The following is a 24,521-nucleotide window of genomic DNA, read 5'->3' as shown; positions in this document are numbered from 1 at the left end:
CCATGCGTTTATTCCATCGATCTAAACAGTGCTGGAAGTCTTCTTCGGTGAGGATCTTCAGGAGTTCTGTTTTATCACGCTTCCATCGACTCAAATCGTTTTCCCTTCTAAGGCAGACCTTTTTCTAACCTTTCCCTCGCCACACACCTTTCCATGCGTTTATTCCATCGATCTAAACAGTGCTGGAAGTCTTCTTCGGTGAGGATCTTCAGGAGTTCTGTTTTATCACGCTTCAATCGACTCAAATCGTTTTCCCTTCTAAGGCAGACCTTTTTCTAACCTTTCCCTCGCCATACACTTTTCCAAGCGTTTTTTCCATCGATCTAAGCAGTGCTGGAAGTCTTCTTCGGCGAGGATCTTCAGGAGTTCTGGTTTACCGCGCTTCCATCGACTCAAATCGGATTCCTTTTTAAGGCAGACCTTTTTCTAACCTTTCCCCTCGCCCCACACTTTTCCATGCGTTTATTTCAATCGATCTAAGCAGTGCTGGACGTCTTCTTCGGTGAGGATCTTCAGGAGTTCTGGTTTACCGCGCTTCCATCGATTTAAATCGTTTTCCCTTCTAAGGCAGACCTTTTTCTAACCTTTCCTCTCACCACACACCTTTCCATGCGTTTATTCCATCGATCTAAACAGTGCTGGAAGTCTTCTTCGGTGAGGATCTTCAGGAGTTCTGGTTTACCGCGCTTCCATCGACTCAAATCGGATTCCTTTTTAAGGCAGACCTTTTTCTAACCTTTCCCCTCGCCCCACACTTTTCCATGCGTTTATTTCAATCGATCTAAGCAGTGCTGGAAGTCTTCTTCGGTGAGGATCTTCAGGAGTTCTGGTTTACCGCGCTTCCATCGACTCAAATCTGGTTCCCTTCTAAGGCAGACCTTTTTCTAACCTTTCCCTCGCCACACACCTTTCCATGCGTTTATTCCTTCGATCTAAACAGTGCTGGAAGTCTTCTTCGGTGAGGATCTTCAGGAGTTCTGGTTTACCGCTTCCATCGACTCAAATCTGATTCCCTTCGAAGCATATCCTCAACCAACCTTTCGAGGAAATCTGTGTTGACATAAGAGTCAGATTTTTTGGCACCAGCTTCGCACAAACTATTGTCATGTGTAACATTTTTCTAACCGCTTATTTATCGGCGTTTACAACCACAATTTGGTTGATTTTTGTGACTGTTTCCGGAGTTGAAACAGTCACAGGGAGACCTGGGCGCTGGTTATCTTCCGTGCTGTCTCTAAAATGGTTACAGCACTCAAAAACACGCACAAGAGCAAGAGAATAGTCCCCATAGGCTTCTAGCAACAATTTAACGAAAAATTTGAGATTTGAGACGTGTATAGACAAGATATCTAGATACCCAACGTCTAGGGCGCCCTTTAGTACCTCGAAGATGAATACTGATACTTAGTACTAGAAAAAATTTAGTCCTTCTAGGATGTTAGAGAGATATTACGACGGCTGCTTCTCAAGCGATATTTTCTTCACGATTATATTATATTTTTACATGAATTGTACATAAGGCAACGCGGTTTTCGCGTCGTAGTCATATCAATACTTGAACGAACGAAAATAATTCCCATCTGCAGTAGTATAATAAAATAGAGGAGACTCGTTTTCTGTTATTAGTCATCGAAGGTAATCTGGCTGGGAACGCGCGTTCCACATTCTATTTTACTCACTCCCCCACTACACTAACTGGAGATATATAATAATAGAATTATTTCATAGGCGTACGATCGAGTTCGTTTTTGCCTCATTTTTTTCATCTAAAACGTTGTAATAAATTCAAGATAACTAATATCGGCAAACGCGGCATCCATTTTGTACACAACTTTCTCATGTCAAAATTTTCCGTTGAAATACGACGTATCTCACTTTTTTGAAATATCACCACGACGTGAAGTTTTTAAACTCGTAACATTACGTTGTATAGTCTGTAAACAACCGCCATCTCTAGCTCAGGTTAGGTACTTTCGGTACCGTCCTCGTTAAAATTCGAATTTCAGCGTTCAAAGTGTTTTGATAATGACCGAATCTATTTTTAAAATTAATTTCCTATCAATAGAAATCTTAAATCGAGACGAATCGTCAATAAAAACGTCTAAACAGTAAAAAATTAGCAAGTAAAGTAGGCGTTGCCTGTTTCTCGTAGTTTGACAGATGTCAATTGTCATAAATCGAAACATCAAGTTGCTGTTTTAAAAATTTGGTTTCAACTATGGAAAATCCAAAAGAAAACGAAGGGTGAAATAACTGCCAAGTTTTATAAACAAAATTAAGTTCTGAATAAATCGTTTCTTCGGCGTCCAAAGTGTTTTTAAAACTAATTTCCTATCAATAGAAATCTTAAATCGAGACGAATCGTCAATAAAAACGTCTAAACAGTAAAAAATTAGCAAGTAAAGTAGGCGTTGTCTGTTTCTCGTATTGTGACAGATGTCAATTGTCATAAATCGAAACATCAAGTTGCTGTTTTAAAAATTTGGTTTCAACTATGGAAAATCCAAAAGAAAACGAAGGGTGAAATAACTGCCAAGTTTTATAAACAAAATTAAGTTCTGAATAAATCGTTTCTTCGGCGTCCAAAGTGTTTTTAAAACTAATTTCCTATCAATAGAAATCTTAAATCGAGACGAATCGTCAATAAAAACGTCTAAACAGTAAAAAATTAGCAAGTAAAGTAGGCGTTGTCTGTTTCTCGTATTGTGACAGATGTCAATTGTCGTAAATCGAAACATCAAGTTGCTGTTTTAAAAATTTGGTTTCAACTATGGAAAATCCAAAAGAAAACGAAGGGTGAAATAACTGCCAAGTTTTATAAACAAAATTAAGTTCTGAATAAATCGTTTCTTCGGCGTCCAAAGTGTTTTTAAAACTAATTTCCTATCAATAGAAATCTTAAATCGAGACGAATCGTCAATAAAAACGTCTAAACAGTAAAAAATTAGCAAGTAAAGTAGGCGTTGTCTGTTTCTCGTATTTTGACAGATGTCAATTGTCATAAATCGAAACATCAAGTTGCTGTTTTAAAAATTTGGTTTCAACTATGGAAAATCCAAAAGAAAACGAAGGGTGAAATAACTGCCAAGTTTTATAAACAAAATTAAGTTCTGAATAAATCGTTTCTTCGGCGTCCAAAGTGTTTTTAAAACTAATTTCCTATCAATAGAAATCTTAAATCGAGACGAATCGTCAATAAAAACGTCTAAACAGTAAAAAATTAGCAAGTAAAGTAGGCGTTGTCTGTTTCTCGTATTGTGACAGATGTCAATTGTCATAAATCGAAACATCAAGTTGCTGTTTTAAAAATTTGGTTTCAACTATGGAAAATCCAAAAGAAAACGAAGGGTGAAATAACTGCCAAGTTTTATAAACAAAATTAAGTTCTGAATAAATCGTTTCTTCGGCGTCCAAAGTGTTTTTAAAACTAATTTCCTATCAATAGAAATCTTAAATCGAGACGAATCGTCAATAAAAACGTCTAAACAGTAAAAAATTAGCAAGTAAAGTAGGCGTTGCCTGTTTCTCGTAGTTTGACAGATGTCAATTGTCATAAATCGAAACATCAAGTTGCTGTTTTAAAAATTTGGTTTCAACTATGGAAAATCCAAAAGAAAACGAAGGGTAAAATAACTGCCAAGTTTTATAAACAAAATTAAGTTCTGAATAAATCGTTTCTTCGGCGTCCAAAGTGTTTTTAAAACTAATTTCCTATCAATAGAAATCTTAAATCGAGACGAATCGTCAATAAAAACGTCTAAACAGTAAAAAATTAGCAAGTAAAGTAGGCGTTGTCTGTTTCTCGTATTGTGACAGATGTCAATTGTCATAAATCGAAACATCAAGTTGCTGTTTTAAAAATTTGGTTTCAACTATGGAAAATCCATAAGAAAACGAAGGGTAAAATAACTGCCAAGTTTTATAAACAAAATTAAGTTCTGAATAAATCGTTTCTTCGGCGTCCAAAGTGTTTTTAAAACTAATTTCCTATCAATAGAAATCTTAAATCGAGACGAATCGTCAATAAAAACGTCTAAACAGTAAAAAATTAGCAAGTAAAGTAGGCGTTGTCTGTTTCTCGTATTGTGACAGATGTCAATTGTCATAAATCGAAACATCAAGTTGCTGTTTTAAAAATTTGGTTTCAACTATGGAAAATCCAAAAGAAAACGAAGGGTGAAATAACTGCCAAGTTTTATAAACAAAATTAAGTTCTGAATAAATCGTTTCTTCGGCGTCCAAAGTGTTTTTAAAACTAATTTCCTATCAATAGAAATCTTAAATCGAGACGAATCGTCAATAAAAACGTCTAAACAGTAAAAAATTAGCAAGTAAAGTAGGCGTTGTCTGTTTCTCGTATTGTGACAGATGTCAATTGTCGTAAATCGAAACATCAAGTTGCTGTTTTAAAAATTTGGTTTCAACTATGGAAAATCCAAAAGAAAACGAAGGGTGAAATAACTGCCAAGTTTTATAAACAAAATTAAGTTCTGAATAAATCGTTTCTTCGGCGTCCAAAGTGTTTTTAAAACTAATTTCCTATCAATAGAAATCTTAAATCGAGACGAATCGTCAATAAAAACGTCTAAACAGTAAAAAATTAGCAAGTAAAGTAGGCGTTGTCTGTTTCTCGTATTGTGACAGATGTCAATTGTCATAAATCGAAACATCAAGTTGCTGTTTTAAAAATTTGGTTTCAACTATGGAAAATCCAAAAGAAAACGAAGGGTGAAATAACTGCCAAGTTTTATAAACAAAATTAAGTTCTGAATAAATCGTTTCTTCGGCGTCCAAAGTGTTTTTAAAACTAATTTCCTATCAATAGAAATCTTAAATCGAGACGAATCGTCAATAAAAACGTCTAAACAGTAAAAAATTAGCAAGTAAAGTAGGCGTTGTCTGTTTCTCGTATTGTGACAGATGTCAATTGTCATAAATCGAAACATCAAGTTGCTGTTTTAAAAATTTGGTTTCAACTATGGAAAATCCAAAAGAAAACGAAGGGTGAAATAACTGCCAAGTTTTATAAACAAAATTAAGTTCTGAATAAATCGTTTCTTCGGCGTCCAAAGTGTTTTTAAAACTAATTTCCTATCAATAGAAATCTTAAATCGAGACGAATCGTCAATAAAAACGTCTAAACAGTAAAAAATTAGCAAGTAAAGTAGGCGTTGTCTGTTTCTCGTATTGTGACAGATGTCAATTGTCGTAAATCGAAACATCAAGTTGCTGTTTTAAAAATTTGGTTTCAACTATGGAAAATCCAAAAGAAAACGAAGGGTGAAATAACTGCCAAGTTTTATAAACAAAATTAAGTTCTGAATAAATCGTTTCTTCGGCGTCCAAAGTGTTTTTAAAACTAATTTCCTATCAATAGAAATCTTAAATCGAGACGAATCGTCAATAAAAACGTCTAAACAGTAAAAAATTAGCAAGTAAAGTAGGCGTTGTCTGTTTCTCGTATTGTGACAGATGTCAATTGTCATAAATCGAAACATCAAGTTGCTGTTTTAAAAATTTGGTTTCAACTATGGAAAATCCAAAAGAAAACGAAGGGTGAAATAACTGCCAAGTTTTATAAACAAAATTAAGTTTTGAATAAATCGTTTCTTCGGCGTCCAAAGTGTTTTTAAAACTAATTTCCTATCAATAGAAATCTTAAATCGAGACGAATCGTCAATAAAAACGTCTAAACAGTAAAAAATTAGCAAGTAAAGTAGGCGTTGTCTGTTTCTCGTAGTTTGACAGATGTCAATTGTCATAAATCGAAACATCAAGTTGCTGTTTTAAAAATTTGGTTTCAACTATGGAAAATCCAAAAGAAAACATATAAAAAACATTGTAAAGACACAAAATGTAGTTTAAAAATTGATAAAATCAACTCTGAAATATTCTAAGAAACAGAGAATTGAACTAAAAACAAAACCTTGAAATCTATGCGACAAGAAGTTTTCGCCCGCAAAAATTTTGAAAATTATTATCACAAAGACAAACAAAAAACTCGAAAATGTCGGTTTGATTAATGATAAACATTATTTAGACTTTATTCCAGAAAAATCTACCTTTGAGGATTGGTTTAAACGAGACTAAACCAGCAATGAAGACAACGCAAGTCAAAAAACAAAAAACTATTTTGAATAATAGAAAAATGAAACTAATTAACATAATTATAACCCTAAAGAAACGTGGAGGACTATTCGTGAATTAATATTTGGGTATATAGAAGCTCTAATCAAAATAGAGCTGTAAAAAAACGTGGTTTATATAGAAATAGAGGAAATTGAAATATAAACTAGGGCATAATTACTTACATTGAGCTCAAAATTGCTTTCGAATCCACCCTATTCTCCGGATCTGATGATAAAGTTGCCTAAGAAGTTTTATCGTGGATCAATCGCATTTGAACAGTTCTTTTTAACCATTATACAAATTAAACTGTTTTTAAACATAATTGGGGACGTGATAAACGAAAAACTTTCCATCCAGAAACGAAATTTAGATTGAATAATCCATGGAAACGAGCCTTCTTCTTTTTTTTTCGAATTTGACATTTGACACGACGCGTCGGTTTAGTTTATAAGATGAAAAAGAAGAAATTTGATATAAACTAGGCCATAATTACTTAAATTGAGCTCAAAATTGCTTTCGAATCCACCCTATTCTCCGGATCTGATGATAAAGTTGCCTAAGAAGTTTTATCGTGGATCAATCGCATTTGAACAGTTCTTTTTAACCATTATACAAATTAAACTGTTTTTGAACATAATTGGGGACGTGATAAACGAAAAACTTTCCATCCAGAAACGAAATTTAGACTGAATAATCCATGGAAACGAGCCTTCTTCTTTTTTTTTCGAATTTGACATTTGACACGACGCGTCGGTTTAGTTTATAAGATGAAAAAGAAGAAATTTGATATAAACTAGGCCATAATTACTTAAATTGAGCTCAAAATTGCTTTCGAATCCACCGTATACTCCGGATCTGATGATAAAGTTGCCTAAGAAGTTTTATCGTGGATCAATCGCATTTGAACAGTTCTTTTTAACCATTATACAAATTAAACTGTTTTTAAACATAATTTGGGACGTGATAAACGAAAAACTTTCCATCCAGAAACGAAATTTAGACTGAATAATCCATGGAAACGAGCCTTCTTCTGTTTTTTCGAATTTGACATTTGACGCGACGCGTCGGTTTAGTTTATAAGATGAAAAAGAAGAAATTTGATATAAACTAGGCCATAATTACTTAAATTGAGCTCAAAATTGCTTTCGAATCCACCCTATTCTCCGGATCTGATGATAAAGTTGCCTAAGAAGTTTTATCGTGGATTAATCGCATTTGAACAGTTCTTTTTAACCATTATACAAATTAAACTGTTTTTAAACATAATTGGGGACGTGATAAACGAAAAACTTTCCATCCAGAAACGAAATTTAGATTGAATAATCCATGGAAACGAGCCTTCTTCTGTTTTTTCGAATTTGACATTTGACGCGACGCGTCGGTTTAGTTTATAAGATGAAAAAGAAGAAATTTGATATAAACTAGGCCATAATTACTTAAATTGAGCTCAAAATTGCTTTCGAATCCACCCTATTCTCCGGATCTGATGATAAAGTTGCCTAAGAAGTTTTATCGTGGATTAATCGCATTTGAACAGTTCTTTTTAACCATTATACAAATTAAACTGTTTTTAAACATAATTGGGGACGTGATAAACGAAAAACTTTCCATCCAGAAACGAAATTTAGATTGAATAATCCATGGAAACGAGCCTTCTTCTGTTTTTTCGAATTTGACATTTGACGCGACGCGTCGGTTTAGTTTATAAGATGAAAAAGAAGAAATTTGATATAAACTAGGCCATAATTACTTAAATTGAGCTCAAAATTGCTTTCGAATCCACCCTATTCTCCGGATCTGATGATAAAGTTGCCTAAGAAGTTTTATCGTGGATCAATCGCATTTGAACAGTTCTTTTTAACCATTATACAAATTAAACTGTTTTTGAACATAATTGGGGACGTGATAAACGAAAAACTTTCCATCCAGAAACGAAATTTAGACTGAATAATCCATGGAAACGAGCCTTCTTCTTTTTTTTTCGAATTTGACATTTGACACGACGCGTCGGTTTAGTTTATAAGATGAAAAAGAAGAAATTTGATATAAACTAGGCCATAATTACTTAAATTGAGCTCAAAATTGCTTTCGAATCCACCGTATACTCCGGATCTGATGATAAAGTTGCCTAAGAAGTTTTATCGTGGATCAATCGCATTTGAACAGTTCTTTTTAACCATTATACAAATTAAACTGTTTTTAAACATAATTGGGGACGTGATAAACGAAAAACTTTCCATCCAGAAACGAAATTTAGATTGAATAATCCATGGAAACGAGCCTTCTTCTGTTTTTTCGAATTTGACATTTGACGCGACGCGTCGGTTTAGTTTATAAGATGAAAAAGAAGAAATTTAATATAAACTAGGCCATAATTACTTAAATTGAGCTCAAAATTGCTTTCGAATCCACCGTATACTCCGGATCTGATGATAAAGTTGCCTAAGAAGTTTTATCGTGGATCAATCGCATTTGAACAGTTCTTTTTAACCATTATACAAATTAAACTGTTTTTAAACATAATTTGGGACGTGATAAACGAAAAACTTTCCATCCAGAAACGAAATTTAGACTGAATAATCCATGGAAACGAGCCTTCTTCTGTTTTTTCGAATTTGACATTTGACGCGACGCGTCGGTTTAGTTTATAAGATGAAAAAGAAGAAATTTGATATAAACTAGGCCATAATTACTTAAATTGAGCTCAAAATTGCTTTCGAATCCACCCTATTCTCCGGATCTGATGATAAAGTTGCCTAAGAAGTTTTATCGTGGATTAATCGCATTTGAACAGTTCTTTTTAACCATTATACAAATTAAACTGTTTTTAAACATAATTGGGGACGTGATAAACGAAAAACTTTCCATCCAGAAACGAAATTTAGATTGAATAATCCATGGAAACGAGCCTTCTTCTGTTTTTTCGAATTTGACATTTGACGCGACGCGTCGGTTTAGTTTATAAGATGAAAAAGAAGAAATTTAATATAAACTAGGCCATAATTACTTAAATTGAGCTCAAAATTGCTTTCGAATCCACCGTATACTCCGGATCTGATGATAAAGTTGCCTAAGAAGTTTTATCGTGGATCAATCGCATTTGAACAGTTCTTTTTAACCATTATACAAATTAAACTGTTTTTAAACATAATTGGGGACGTGATAAACGAAAAACTTTCCATCCAGAAACGAAATTTAGATTGAATAATCCATGGAAACGAGCCTTCTTCTTTTTTTTTCGAATTTGACATTTGACACGACGCGTCGGTTTAGTTTATAAGATGAAAAAGAAGAAATTTTAGGTTAAGGTGGTACACAACGAGTAGGTGTATAATATGGACACAAAAAAAAAGAAATCTGTACGCGATATTGAATAAATACAAAAAATAAAATCGTAAAATTGTAGTTAACCTTTAAAAGGAAACTTTCCACGGAAATACCTTCTGGATTTTCGTTGAGAATATGAAAAAATTTGTCGCGTTTGCCGCCGCTGGTTCGTAAAGAATTTCCACGTAATCGAAATCGTTCAGGTACACAGCGGCGTTTGTGGGTTTTCAGTTTCAATACCCGAGCGCCATCTAGACTTATAAAACTCGGGATCGTTTTCTCTCCTTGCTCCACTTCTGGTCAGTTCTTACTAGAAGGCAAAAGTTAGCAGCGAACATCATCCACAATGGTAAGTTAGACGATTGAGTGTAGACATTTTTTTTGTTTGTGGTACTCGAAACGAAAAAAATTTTTTAAAAAAATGGAATCTAATCTACCGAAGATTACGTTCCCCGAACCGCCGTACGTTAGGGCCTTCAAATACTGGAAAAAGAAGATTTACAAATCGAAAATAGTATTTAACATTTGTTTATTAACAAATTGACACACGTATTAATCTTTCGGCGGTTTGAATAAATTTTTTTCAGGGGAATTTTTTCGCCGATAGGTATTTGGATTAAAGGTTTCGATGTTGTGAAGTGTCACGTCTATTTTTTTTTTAAATGTGCTTTTTGTGAAAGTTAGTGTCGATCGGATTTGGATTTGGAAATGGAAATCGTGAAAATTCGAGTGATCTAGTGGAAAGTGTCTTCAAAATTGAGTATTTGGCGCGTTATCCAATTTTATTTTTAGAATACGTTCGCATAGCTCAATATCTAATTTTAAATTCTTTTATACCATACAGGGTGTTACAATTATTATCAAAATAATCACGAATATATACGCGGCAATCGAAATTTAGTTCCAACTACATTATTTTTTATTTCGCTTTTCTTGCAAGGTTAGAAAACGGGAAAAAACCGCCGAGAACCAGAACTAGTTGATACGATGGATGGCGAACCGATTCGTTGACTTTTAATTACTGCAAAACTGCTTAAATTGTGTCAATTTGAGTGTCCAGAACCGTTTGGTGAACTTTTTCCATGGTTTCGCTTGGTTGTTGCGGTCCAGAAACCCCAAGCTTCTACCACCAACTCCAAATTCTTCCGCGGAAGTTTGATTGACATAATTTCGAAGTGGTTTCTCACTCGAATTGCCGATTTATGATAAAAGTTGTTTTTTCTTTTGGAAATACACATTTTGGGAACCAAATTTCTTCGTAGCTGATCCTAGAACAACCATTAGTTGTTATGGACCAAATCAGGGCTTTTAGTTACTGCAAAACTGCTTAAATTGTGTCAATTTGAGTGTCCAGAACCGTTTGGTGAACTTTTTCCATGGTTTCGCTTGGTTGTTGCGGTCCAGAAACCCCAAGCTTCTACCACCAACTCCAAATTCTTCCGCGGAAGTTTGATGGACACAATTTCGAAGTGGTTTCTTACCCGAATTGCCGATTTATGTTAAAAGTTGTTTTTTTCTTTTGGAAATACACATTTTGGGAACCAAATTTCTTCGTAGCTGATCCTAGAACAACCATTAGTTGTTATGGACCAAATCAGGGCTTTTAGTTACTGCAAAATTGCTTAAATTGTGTCAATTTGAGTGTCCAGAACCGTTTGGTGAACTTTTTCCATGGTTTCGCTTGGTTGTTGCGGTCCAGAAACCCCAAGCTTCTACCACCAACTCCAAATTCTTCCGCGGAAGTTTGATTGACATAATTTCGAAGTGGTTTCTCACTCGAATTGCCGATTTATGATAAAAGTTGGTTTTTCTTTTGGAAATACACATTTTGGGAACCAAATTTCTTCGTAGCTGATCCTAGAACAACCATTAGTTGTTATGGACCAAATCAGGGCTTTTAGTTACTGCAAAACTGCTTAAATTGTGTCAATTTGAGTGTCCAGAACCGTTTGGTGAACTTTTTCCATGGTTTCGCTGGTTGTTGCGGTCCAGAAACCCCAAGCTTCTACCACCAACTCCAAATTCTTCCGCGGAAGTTTGATTGACATAATTTCGAAGTGGTTTCTCACTCGAATTGCCGATTTATGATAAAAGTTGTTTTTTCTTTTGGAAATACACATTTTGGGAACCAAATTTCTTCGTAGCTGATCCTAGAACAACCATTAGTTGTTATGGACCAAATCAGGGCTTTTAGTTACTGCAAAACTGCTTAAATTGTGTCAATTTGAGTGTCCAGAACCGTTTGGTGAACTTTTTCCATGGTTTCGCTTGGTTGTTGCGGTCCAGAAACCCCAAGCTTCTACCACCAACTCCAAATTCTTCCGCGGAAGTTTGATGGACACAATTTCGAAGTGGTTTCTTACCCGAATTGCCGATTTATGTTAAAAGTTGTTTTTTTCTTTTGGAAATACACATTTTGTGAACTAAATTTCTTCGTAGCTGATCCTAGAACAACCTAAGGACCAAATCGGGGGATTACAGTGGGCGTGGAAACTTTTTCTTTTATATAAGCCGCTGTTTTTACTAATTTTTGTTAATTTTAACACCCTGTATCTTATTTCGACGTATAAAAATTCATTTGAAACTATTAGATAACATTTTTGATTCCTAATAAATCGCATTGAGAATTTTCACTATTTTTATTTTCCGAAAATCGTCATCGACATCTGCATTTTTTTTGTGTTATATGTGCTAAATGTATTCGTCAATTTTTAAATTAGAAAATGTGTTTAATACGAATTTTTCCGTTTTTTTTTCCAATAACACGAGCAAAAACACTCTATCTGTCTTCCACTGTATCGTATCACAGGATCAAATTCGACCTCTGATTGGTTCATTCAAACTACGCGCCTAAATCGAATCGGTAACTTTTTCTTTTCCCAAGTTGGTACAACTTACATTGACGTTGGTTTGGACGCCATATTTAGAGGAAAATTGCAAGGATGTTTCGAAGAGTGTTTGAGTTCAAACAAGCGGCTCAAAATTGACCGAAAATCTAGCAAATAGCGCTCCAAAAAATGAGCCAGTAGAACCGAATGAGACGTAGAGTTTTTCGCCAGGATAATTTGGATTCTAGACTCATTTTTCGATCATATTTGACTCGGAGTCGCTTTTTTTCTATACAAAACTGAAAAATCCTCTTCCAGAAATGCTTTATTGGCTATTGAAGCCTTAAAAAGGAGTTATTTAGAGGTATTGAAGGTCTTTCCATACGAATCTTGCACCAAATGTATGGAAAATCGGTTTAAACGTTGCCATGTCCGTTTGGTCTCCATAAAAAGATATTTAGAAGGCGCTGAAGTACTTTGGGACCTGTACTGTACGAAATTGTTCATAAAAATTGAAGGACTGGTACCGAGAGGTTCCAATATCTCCTAAGAAACGACACTGGTACTCAAAACCAAAAAACTGCATCGAGTAGAGGTTCCAAAACAGATTCTTAACAACGTAGGTTGTTTTTTTCGATTATTATGGGTGCAATTTACCGTAAAGTCGTTCCGGAATGTTAATTGGTCAATAAGAAGTAAGTCTTGACCGATTGGAGTCGTCTACGTGAAGCAATTGGCCATAAATGTCAAAAAATGTCATTACTTTGACAGATCTGACTCGATGTGACTTTTTTTCTATCCAAAACTCTTCCAGAAACGCTTTATTTGCTATTGAAACCATAAAAAGTAATTATCTAGAGGTATTGAAGGTCTTTCCATACGAATCTTGCACCAAATGTATGGGAAATCGGTTTAAACGTTGCCATGTCCGATTGGTCTCCATAAAAAGATATTTAGAAGGCGCTGAAGTACTTTGGGACCTGTACTGTACGAAATTGTTCATAAAAATTGAAGGAATGGTACCGAGAGGTTTCAATATCTCCTAAGAAACGACACTGGTACTCAAAACCAAAAAACTGCATCGAGTAGAGGTTCCAAAACGGATTCTTAACAACGTAGGTTGTTTTTTTCGATTATTATGGGTGCAATTTACCATAAAGTCGTTCCGGAATGTTAAATGGTCAATAAGAAGTAAGTCTTGACCGATTGGAGTCGTCTACGTGAAGCAATTGGCCATAAATGTCAAAAAATGTCATTACTTTGACAGATCTGACTCGATGTGACTTTTTTTCTATCCAAAACTCTTCCAGAAACGCTTTATTTGCTATTGAAACCATAAAAAGTAATTATCTAGAGGTATTGAAGGTCTTTCCATACGAATCTTGCACCAAATGTATGGGAAATCGGTTTAAACGTTGCCATGTCCGATTGGTCTCCATAAAAAGCTATTTAGAAGGCGCTGAAGTACTTTGGGACCTGTACTGTACGAAATTGTTCATAAAAATTGAAGGAATGGTACCGAGAGGTTCCAATATCTCCTAAGAAACGACACTGGTACTCAAAACCAAAAAACTGCATCGAGTAGAGGTTCCAAAACAGATTCTTAACAACGTAGGTTGTTTTTTTCGATTATTATGGGTGCAATTTACCATAAAGTCGTTCCGGAATGTTAAATGGTCAATAAGAAGTAAGTCTTGACCGATTGGAGTCGTCTACGTGAAGCAATTGGCCATAAATGTCAAAAAATGTCATTACTTTGACAGATCTGACTCGATGTGACTTTTTTTCTATCCAAAACTCTTCCAGAAACGCTTTATTTGCTATTGAAACCATAAAAAGTAATTATCTAGAGGTATTGAAGGTCTTTCCATACGAATCTTGCACCAAATGTATGGGAAATCGGTTTAAACGTTGCCATGTCCGTTTGGTCTCCATAAAAAGATATTTAGAAGGCGCTGAAGTACTTTGGGACCTGTACTGTACGAAATTGTTCATAAAAATTGAAGGAATGGTACCGAGAGGTTTCAATATCTCCTAAGAAACGACACTGGTACTCAAAACCAAAAAACTGCATCGAGTAGAGGTTCCAAAACGGATTCTTAACAACGTAGGTTGTTTTTTTCGATTATTATGGGTGCAATTTACCATAAAGTCGTTCCGGAATGTTAAATGGTCAATAAGAAGTAAGTCTTGACCGATTGGAGTCGTCTACGTGAAGCAATTGGCCATAAATGTCAAAAAATGTCATTACTTTGACAGATCTGACTCGATGTGACTTTTTTTCTATCCAAAACTCTTCCAGAAACGCTTTATTTGCTATTGAAACCATAAAAAGTAATTATCTAGAGGTATTGAAGGTCTTTCCATACGAATCTTGCACCAAATGTATGGGAAATCGGTTTAAACGTTGCCATGTCCGATTGGTCTCCATAAAAAGCTATTTAGAAGGCGCTGAAGTACTTTGGGGCCTGTACTGTACGAAATCGTTCATAAAAATTGAAGAAATGGTACCGAGAGGTTCCAACATCTCCTAAGAAACGAGTAAAGGTTCCAAAAGTGATTCTTAACAACGTAGGCTGTTTTTTTTTTCGATTATTGTGGTGGAATTTACCGTAAAGTCGTTCCGGAATGTTAATTGGTCAATAAGAAGTAAGTCTTGACCGATTGGAGTCGTCTACGCGAAGCAATTGGCCATAAACGTCAAAAAATGCACGGGATCTTCGCTACCATAATATGTCGTCATATTCCAACGGGATTTTGGTTAATTTTTCGACCAAACACTAAACCAGAGTCATTACTCAGCCAGATCTGACTCGATGTGACTTTTTTTCTATTCAAAACTCAAAAATCCGCTTCCAGGAGTCAATCGAAGCGATTATCGAAAAATTCTTTCGAGATATTGAAGGCTATTTCAGACTAGGTGGATGGAAACTCGAATTAAAACGTTGGAAATGAGAAAAAAGAAAATTCCGAGGGCGATAATAAAGATTTGTTATAAGATACGTCAAAAAGTTGTTTTTTTTTGGTCAGTCTCGGTCAAATTTGATCACAAAGTTTGTTAAAATCAAAACGAACAATTGGGTATTTAAAATTTAAAAGTTTTTTTCATTAAAAAAATGTTTTTGTCGAAAAAGAGTTTGTTAACGATAATTTCAATCGAAAAATTTTAAATACCCAAAATTTCAACGAAACAAAACGTTATAAATTAAATCGTTCTGTATACTTTTCAGGCTGATTTAAGTGCCAGAGACGTCGAAAGTAAGTGAAAAAAAAAAGTTATTTTTATTATTATACAGTCGGAAATATTTTCGGGACACGTAATACTTCTAGTGGGGTCTAAAATTAAATCGGAAACTTATAAGGTAGCGACTGGCAGATCGAATTTGTGTAATTGCGCAACTGAAACTGATTTCTATTATTAGATTGAGTCGAGTTCGACCCGACAGAATTGTTTTTTTTTTTTTTTGGTAACCCGTACTACTGACCCGTTTATTTTTAGGCTAACGTCGACATTGAATAACATACGAGGGGCAAAACAAATTGTATCGCGTTAAATATTTGTATAACCTCAAACCTAAAGTTTAAATAATGTTTTTGATGAATCGAAATAAGTTTAATTGGACCCCCTTTTCGTTAATAATTTCGTCAACTTGTCTTGCATCCACCCATCTCCATTTTCCTTGAGTTTTCCGCAGATTTTCCAAATCATCGTCTTCAGATTGAAGATGTTCTTTTGGATCCGGATTTCTGTGTCTCTTCCAAGGTCTTTTTGGATCGATTTTTATTGCGGATTTCATATCTTTACATAACCTCCAAAATGGTCTATGTGAGGTTAGGTTAGATGTGCGAAAGCTTGCAATGTCGTGGCGCGTCTTCTACGATTGATTTTCCTGATTTTTCTGGCAGACAAATGTTGGTGTTTCGTTGATAATTGACAGTTCCAGTTGCTCTAATCGATGGTTCATCACCAAAAGTCGAAGCGAGTTCATCGACACCCCGTTTTTGATTTAATCCTCCTTGAAAATCATCGCGCGTAAAGATTCGTGTTTTGATACAATTTTTTGACACCCCTATAGAATTGACCGACCCAATTACAAAAAATAGACTGAAAATGAATAGCAAATTAGAGGCTTTTTGGGCGCGCAGTCAAAATCAGTTGTATTTACCTATAATTTTCGAAAAATTCAAAAAAAGGGGTGCCAAGTTTTTAAATTTGGTAATACAAATTTTCTTGTCAAAAATATTTCAAAATTCAACTTTTAACCTTCCAAAATGACTTTTGTTTCGATGGATTTCTACAAGTAATGGATCTTGATTATACTGGTGCATGTTTCAAGGTCAAATCTTATTTTTAAAACCGATTTTGGAACCCTTCTCATCAGGATCCACCATTTGCAGAAACGTCATCGAAACCAAAAGGTTAGTAGTTGAATTTTGAAAAATTTTCGACAACAAAATTTGGATTACCAAATTTAAAAACTTGGCACACCTTTTTTTTTGAAATTTTCGAAATCTATAGGTAAAAACACCTGATATTCGACCGCGTACCTAAAAAGTTTCTAATTTACTAAAAATTGTTTCTAAACAACTCGTACACCACTCGTATGACAACACGTTGTGAGTACGTTCACCATAAATGTCAAACTTCACGTTGTCAACGTCAGATTTGACATATTTACTTCGGTGTTGCCACATCTCAAAACTTGCGTCCCTCGCAGGGATGATGTCGTGAAAATCTCCAGTTATTTTAGGGATAAAAGCGTTTAAGCCCCCCAATTTAGCCTCATTAGCAATATTTTGGACACAAAAATTATTTTCTCGGCATCTACTCACTGGACTGAATGTTATTAACGCCGCTGTTTGGGGATTATAGCGTGTATCATGGAAAGAGCGTGTAGAACTCGACTTGATCGAGTTACATTTTGGATTTTAAGATATTTATATTTTGTAGGGGCCAATTTTGTGTTTTCCATCTACGATTTCGAAGGAAACGGCACCGTAGATGCTGTTAACTTGGGTGACATGCTCAGAGCCCTTAACCTCAACCCAACTTTGGTTACAATCGAAAAGGTCGGTGGTACCAAAAAGAAAAGTAAGTTTTGTCACGTTATCCTTAGCTTTAGGACACTTGAAACCTCGTTTCACAGTAGCATTGTCCGTAAACAAATCAGTATAGCCGTGAATCTGATTCCGACTAGTAGTCGTTTAAATATTCGTACGATTGATGGATCGCGATCATCGGTTTTTGTTGGTTTGTACTAAAACGTGGCGCCTTTTTATTTTTTAGATGAAAAGAAATTGAAAATAGACGAATTCCTCCCGATTTTCAGCCAAGTTAAAAAAGATAAAGAGCAAGGTAACTTCGACGATTTTCTCGAATGTCTCAAATTGTACGACAAAGAAGAAAATGGTAAAATGATGGCAGCCGAACTCGCCCACACACTACTGTCACTTGGTAAATATATAAATATATATAGAAAAAAAATTGTAAAAACGAGTTTTTCATAAAAAAAAATTGTAATTAGGTGAAAGGTTAGAAGACGCCGAAGCGGAAGAAGTTTTAGCTGATTGTATGGACAAAGAAGACGACGATGGCTTTATCCCATACGAATGTAAGTAAAAAAATGACAATTGTGACGTTCAGGACGGTATAAATCATATACAGAGCGATTAATTAATATCTTGAAATACTTTTATACTTTTTTGTATCACCCCATATAAAAAATTTCGCGAAACGAGCGTTTGCAGATATTTCGAACGATCCAAAGTGGAAAGTGACATTTTTTTTTATAAAGTACCTGTCAAAAATATGTCAAAATACAAAAATTACGATTGAAAACTTGGATTTTTTTCAAAATTTTTTAGTACCACAACGATCGTTAAATTGTTATAATAGTCCACCCTGTAGATATTAAGTTTGTTGTTGTCTACAAGTTTTTTTTATATAATTTTAATAATGAGGAAATTATCGATCATTTTTTTACCCCCCTTCCCCCCTATATAAATACAATAATTGATTTCGTTTTTTTGGAAATTTGCAGCATTCCTTAAAAAAATGATGGCGTAAGATGTTTTAGTTATATTTTTTATTTTTTAAGTAAGTAGATATTTTTGAATAGAATCGCAGCTCGGCTTAATCACCAAAATGGCTTACGCAAACTAATATACGAGGACCAATCAAATAAAAACGAGACATTTGATTGAGATTGAAGATTTGAAGTTGTACACGAACCACAACGAACTTTCTAGTCCAGGAGCTCTATAAATGATTGAAAATGAACGAATTTATCGCTTGGTTCGGGTAAACTACCCCTTGAAGATCAAGAATTGAAGTTTGGTGCCATAAATTCGAATCGGTTGGGTTCCAAAATTGCTTGATGATGATTAAATTCCCCGATTGCTTCAAACTCGTTGTGAACATTTAAAAAGAAGATTTTTCGAATCAAATTATCACTTTTGACAAAACATCTCACGAATACGACTCGCGGAAACTAATATACGAGGACCAATCAAATAAAAACGAGACATTTGATTGAGATTGAAGATCTGCAGTTGTAGAGGAACCACAACGAACTTTCTAGTCCAGGAGCTCTATAAATGATTAAAAATGGTCGAATTTATCGCTTGGTTCGGGTAAACTACCCCTTGAAGATCAAGAATTGAAGTTTGGTGCCATAAATTCGAATCGGTTGGGTTCCAAAATTGCTTGATGATGATTAAATTCCCTGATTGCTTCAAACTCGTTGTGAACATTTAAAAAGAAGATTTTTCGAATCAAATTATCACCTTTGCGAAGACATCTCACGAATACGACTCGCGGAAACTAATATACGAGGACCAATCAAATAAAAACGAGACATTTGATTGAGATTGAAGATCTGCAGTTGTAGAGGAACCACAACGAACTTTCTAGTCCAGGAGCTCTATAAATGATTAAAAATGGTCGAATTTATCGCTTGGTTCGGGTAAACTACCCCTTGAAGATCAAGAATTGAAGTTTGGTGCCATAAATTCGAATCGGTTGGGTTCCAAAATTGCTTGATGATGATTAAATTCCCTGATTGCTTCAAACTCGTTGTGAACATTTAAAAAGAAGATTTTTCGAATCAAATTATCACCTTTGCGAAGACATCTCACGAATACGACTCGCGGAAACTAATATACGAGGACCAATCAAATAAAAACGAGACATTTGATTGAGATTGAAGATCTGCAGTTGTAGAGGAACCACAACGAACTTTCTAGTCCAGGAGCTCTATAAATGATTAAAAATGGTCGAATTTATCGCTTGGTTCGGGTAAACTACCCCTTGAAGATCAAGAATTGAAGTTTGGTGCCATAAATTCGAATCGGTTGGGTTCCAAAATTGCTTGATGATGATTAAATTCCCTGATTGCTTCAAACTCGTTGTGAACATTTAAAAAGAAGATTTTTCGAATCAAATTATCACTTTTGACGAAACATCTCACGAATACGACTCGCGGAAACTAATATACGAGGACCAATCAAATAAAAACGAGACATTTGATTGAGATTGAAGATCTGCAGTTGTAGAAGAACCACAACGAACTTTCTAGTCCAGGAGCTCTATAAATGATTAAAAATGGTCGAATTTATCGCTTGGTTCGGGTAAACTACCCCTTGAAGATCAAGAATTGAAGTTTGGTGCCATAAATTCGAATCGGTTGGGTTCCAAAATTGCTTGATGATGATTAAATTCCCTGATTGCTTCAAACTCGTTGTGAACATTTAAAAAGAAGATTTTTCGAATCAAATTATCACCTTTGCGAAGACATCTCACGAATACGACTCGCGGAAACTAATATACGAGGACCAATCAAATAAAAACGAGACATTTGATTGAGATTGAAGATCTGCAGTTGTAGAGGAACCACAACGAACTTTCTAGTCCAGGAGCTCTATAAATGATTGAAAATGGACGAATTTATCGCTTGGTTCGGGTAAACTACCCCTTGAAGATCAAGAATTGAAGTTTGGTGCCATAAATTCGAATCGGTTGGGTTCCAAAATTGCTTGATGATGATTAAATTCCCCGATTGCTTCAAACTCGTTGTGAAGATTTAAAAAGAAGATTTTTTGAATCAAATTATCACCTTTGCGAAGACATCTCACGAATACGACTCGCGGAAACTAATATACGAGGACCAATCAAATAAAAACGAGACATTTGATTGAGATTGAAGATCTGCAGTTGTAGAGGAACCACAACGAACTTTCTAGTCCAGGAGCTCTATAAATGATTAAAAATGGTCGAATTTATCGCTTGGTTCGGGTAAACTACCCCTTGAAGATCAAGAATTGAAGTTTGGTGCCATAAATTCGAATCGGTTGGGTTCCAAAATTGCTTGATGATGATTAAATTCCCTGATTGCTTCAAACTCGTTGTGAACATTTAAAAAGAAGATTTTTCGAATCAAATTATCACCTTTGCGAAGACATCTCACGAATACGACTCGCGGAAACTAATATACGAGGACCAATCAAATAAAAACGAGACATTTGATTGAGATTGAAGATCTGCAGTTGTAGAGGAACCACAACGAACTTTCTAGTCCAGGAGCTCTATAAATGATTGAAAATGGACGAATTTATCGCTTGGTTCGGGTAAACTACCCCTTGAAGATCAAGAATTGAAGTTTGGTGCCATAAATTCGAATCGGTTGGGTTCCAAAGTTGCTTGATGATGATTAAATTCCCCGATTGCTTCAAACTCGTTGTGAAGATTTAAAAAGAAGATTTTTTGAATCAAATTATCACCTTTGCGAAGACATCTCACGAATACGACTCGCGGAAACTAATATACGAGGACCAATCAAATAAAAACGAGACATTTGATTGAGATTGAAGATCTGCAGTTGTAGAGGAACCACAACGAACTTTCTAGTCCAGGAGCTCTATAAATGATTAAAAATGGTCGAATTTATCGCTTGGTTCGGGTAAACTACCCCTTGAAGATCAAGAATTGAAGTTTGGTGCCATAAATTCGAATCGGTTGGGTTCCAAAATTGCTTGATGATGATTAAATTCCCTGATTGCTTCAAACTCGTTGTGAACATTTAAAAAGAAGATTTTTCGAATCAAATTATCACTTTTGACGAAACATCTCACGAATACGACTCGCGGAAACTAATATACGAGGACCAATCAAATAAAAACGAGACATTTGATTGAGATTGAAGATCTGCAGTTGTAGAAGAACCACAACGAACTTTCTAGTCCAGGAGCTCTATAAATGATTAAAAATGGTCGAATTTATCGCTTGGTTCGGGTAAACTACCCCTTGAAGATCAAGAATTGAAGTTTGGTGCCATAAATTCGAATCGGTTGGGTTCCAAAATTGCTTGATGATGATTAAATTCCCTGATTGCTTCAAACTCGTTGTGAACATTTAAAAAGAAGATTTTTCGAATCAAATTATCACCTTTGCGAAGACATCTCACGAATACGACTCGCGGAAACTAATATACGAGGACCAATCAAATAAAAACGAGACATTTGATTGAGATTGAAGATCTGCAGTTGTAGAGGAACCACAACGAACTTTCTAGTCCAGGAGCTCTATAAATGATTGAAAATGGACGAATTTATCGCTTGGTTCGGGTAAACTACCCCTTGAAGATCAAGAATTGAAGTTTGGTGCCATAAATTCGAATCGGTTGGGTTCCAAAATTGCTTGATGATGATTAAATTCCCCGATTGCTTCAAACTCGTTGTGAAGATTTAAAAAGAAGATTTTTTGAATCAAATTATCACCTTTGCGAAGACATCTCACGAATACGACTCGCGGAAACTAATATACGAGGACCAATCAAATAAAAACGAGACATTTGATTGAGATTGAAGATTTGAAGTTGTACACGAACCACAACGAACTTTCTAGTCCAGGAGCTCTATAAATGATTGAAAATGGACGAATTTATCGCTTGGTTCGGGTAAACTACCCCTTGAAGATCAAGAATTGAAGTTTGGTGCCATAAATTCGAATCGGTTGAGTTCCAAAGTTGCTGTAAACACCAGGATTCGAATAGTAACTGCCAGACAATAGAAATGAACTTAATCATCCACATTATAGTTTGGATTTAATACCATGTGAATAGTGAATGGATAGGGCTCGTTTATATTTGATTGTTTAGCTCAATTATTAACTAATATCCTGATCAGGGCCATTAGGACAAGAAAAAAAAGCTTTTATTCGCATATTTACAATATTCAAAATTCGCTTTTTTTGTGTAAACAACGTATTTTCGCTATGACGATTGTATTTTTAGCTTTCGTTATGTTTATAATGTCATCTGTCAAAATTTGACAGAAATTTGATGTGTAGCTAAATTTTAATTCCACAATTTCCTTCTCTAATATACAGATACTATCCGAAAATTATTTTTCCAGCTTCGTAAATGTTTTTAAACTCACGATATTAAGAAAATTAGTTTTTTTTTGGATCTCACTGTATATTTTTTTATCAAAAATTATAAGTTAATCAATAATTTCATGGTAATTAATATAATTATATGACCTGCTATTTATTTTTGATTATAATAATAAAAAATATTTAAAAAAATCATAAAATCAAAAAAAAGTATTTTTAGATACCCACGGTATATATAAAATACCCAATTGTACTTTATATTAACGAAACAAGTCGTTTTTTATAGCGGAAAAACAATTTTTATAATTATTTGTATTTATTAATGAATTTATTTAATTATTAGAAATAATAATGTTTTTTTTAATTGATTTTAAATTTCAGTCACCTGAAAAGTGCTGTTAATATTGAAATGACTCATTTAACAAACAGCTATTGAACACCAGAAGTCAACCAGGGGAGGATCAACAACAATTTCATATAGGCACTGCCCCCCATCGACAAAAATATTTGAAATATTATTTTTAAATTATTTTTGTTACGTTATTTGAAAAATTTCAAAATATGTCATTAATAAAATGGTTAATTCAATATAATTTCATATTAAATGTAAATAATTTTTCAAAAAAGAAATATATATATATATATTCATGAAGTGTTTTAATTATTGGTTTCAAATATAAAAACACCCTATATATTGTGGATGGAAATGGAAATATTTGATACAATGGAAATTTATTTAACGTAAAATTTAAATGACAAAATTGTGGGTAATTATTTTTTTTATATTTAGTAAGTATTTTTTTTATTTTTCAAAATTTCGAAAAATTTTATGAATTCTTTGTATAAAAATAAATTTTTCGAAATAATTTTTTAATATTATTTTGATAAAGAAAAGTTGCACGTAATCAATTGCCTACATTTGGTTTTTCAAATATCGTATTTGTAGGAAATATACAGGGTGAAACTTGAAAAACAAATTATTGTGACAAATTACAATATAAAAATTTTCAAAATTCACATTTTTGGAAATGAAACGTTAGTATATCCAAAAATCCAAAGAAAAATGTAGGTACTATCATGAAAAAAATACAACGAGTTTTTGATAATTATACGGAGTGAGTTATAAAAAATCGAATTTGAAATTTCGAAAAAAAAAACTTCGTATTTGAAGGTTGCGAGAGAATTTTTTTTTATATAATTATGATAGAAATGCACTAAAAACAATTTTTTTGTGACGAGAAATAGAAAAAAAACATCAATTAATCGAAAAAAATAATATTTGAATCAGAAAATTGAGGAAAATTTATGGTATGTTGATTTTCCGGAAAACTATATTTTTTAATTAAAAACTGATGCGATTTCTAGAAGCTGTTGAAGAAAATACACGGTACCACATCAATTTTCATATAATTTCATTATATTTTCAAGTTTTTGGGGAAAAATTGAAAATTTTTCCAAAAAATTTCTGACTTGCCTGTATAAAAAATCCAATATTTAAGAAACTACGTAAAATATTGACAATTTTTTAGCATTAATCAATGAAAAAAAAGTTTATCTAACTGTCTGTCTATGTTTTATTACTTCAGTTACATCATCGAATGAAATATACAGGGTGAAACTTGAAAAACAAATTATTGTGACAAATAACAATATAAAAATTTCCAAAATTCACATTTTTGAAAATGAAACGTTAATATACGCAAAAATCCAAAGAAAAATGTAGGTACTATCATGAAAAAAATACAACGACTTTTTGATAATTATACGGAGTGAGTTATAAAAAATCGAATTTGAAATTTCGAAAAAAAAAACTTCGTATTTCAAAAGGTAAATAAACAATTTTTTTC

At 34.1% G+C, this 24,521-nt stretch overlaps 1 protein-coding gene across 1 annotated transcript; it reads left to right on the top strand.

Moving 5' to 3' along the window:
• Positions 1–9,655: 9,655 nt before the first annotated feature.
• LOC130447767 (myosin light chain 1) lies at positions 9,656–23,330 on the top strand. Its single transcript, XM_056784760.1, has 7 exons — positions 9,656–9,805; positions 15,515–15,542; positions 17,236–17,376; positions 17,572–17,739; positions 17,810–17,896; positions 18,326–18,381; positions 23,056–23,330. Exons 1-6 carry the CDS (start codon positions 9,803–9,805, stop codon positions 18,349–18,351), a joined length of 453 nt encoding a protein of 150 aa, XP_056640738.1. The 5' UTR covers positions 9,656–9,802; the 3' UTR covers positions 18,352–18,381; positions 23,056–23,330.
• The last annotated feature ends 1,191 nt before the right edge of the window (positions 23,331–24,521 follow it).

The sequence above is a fragment of the Diorhabda sublineata genome, chromosome 8, assembly GCF_026230105.1.
Source record: "Diorhabda sublineata isolate icDioSubl1.1 chromosome 8, icDioSubl1.1, whole genome shotgun sequence".
Lineage (NCBI taxonomy): Eukaryota > Metazoa > Arthropoda > Insecta > Coleoptera > Chrysomelidae > Diorhabda > Diorhabda sublineata.
Note: the sequence above shows the minus strand (reverse complement) of the source record. Positions and strands in the feature narration are given on the sequence as shown.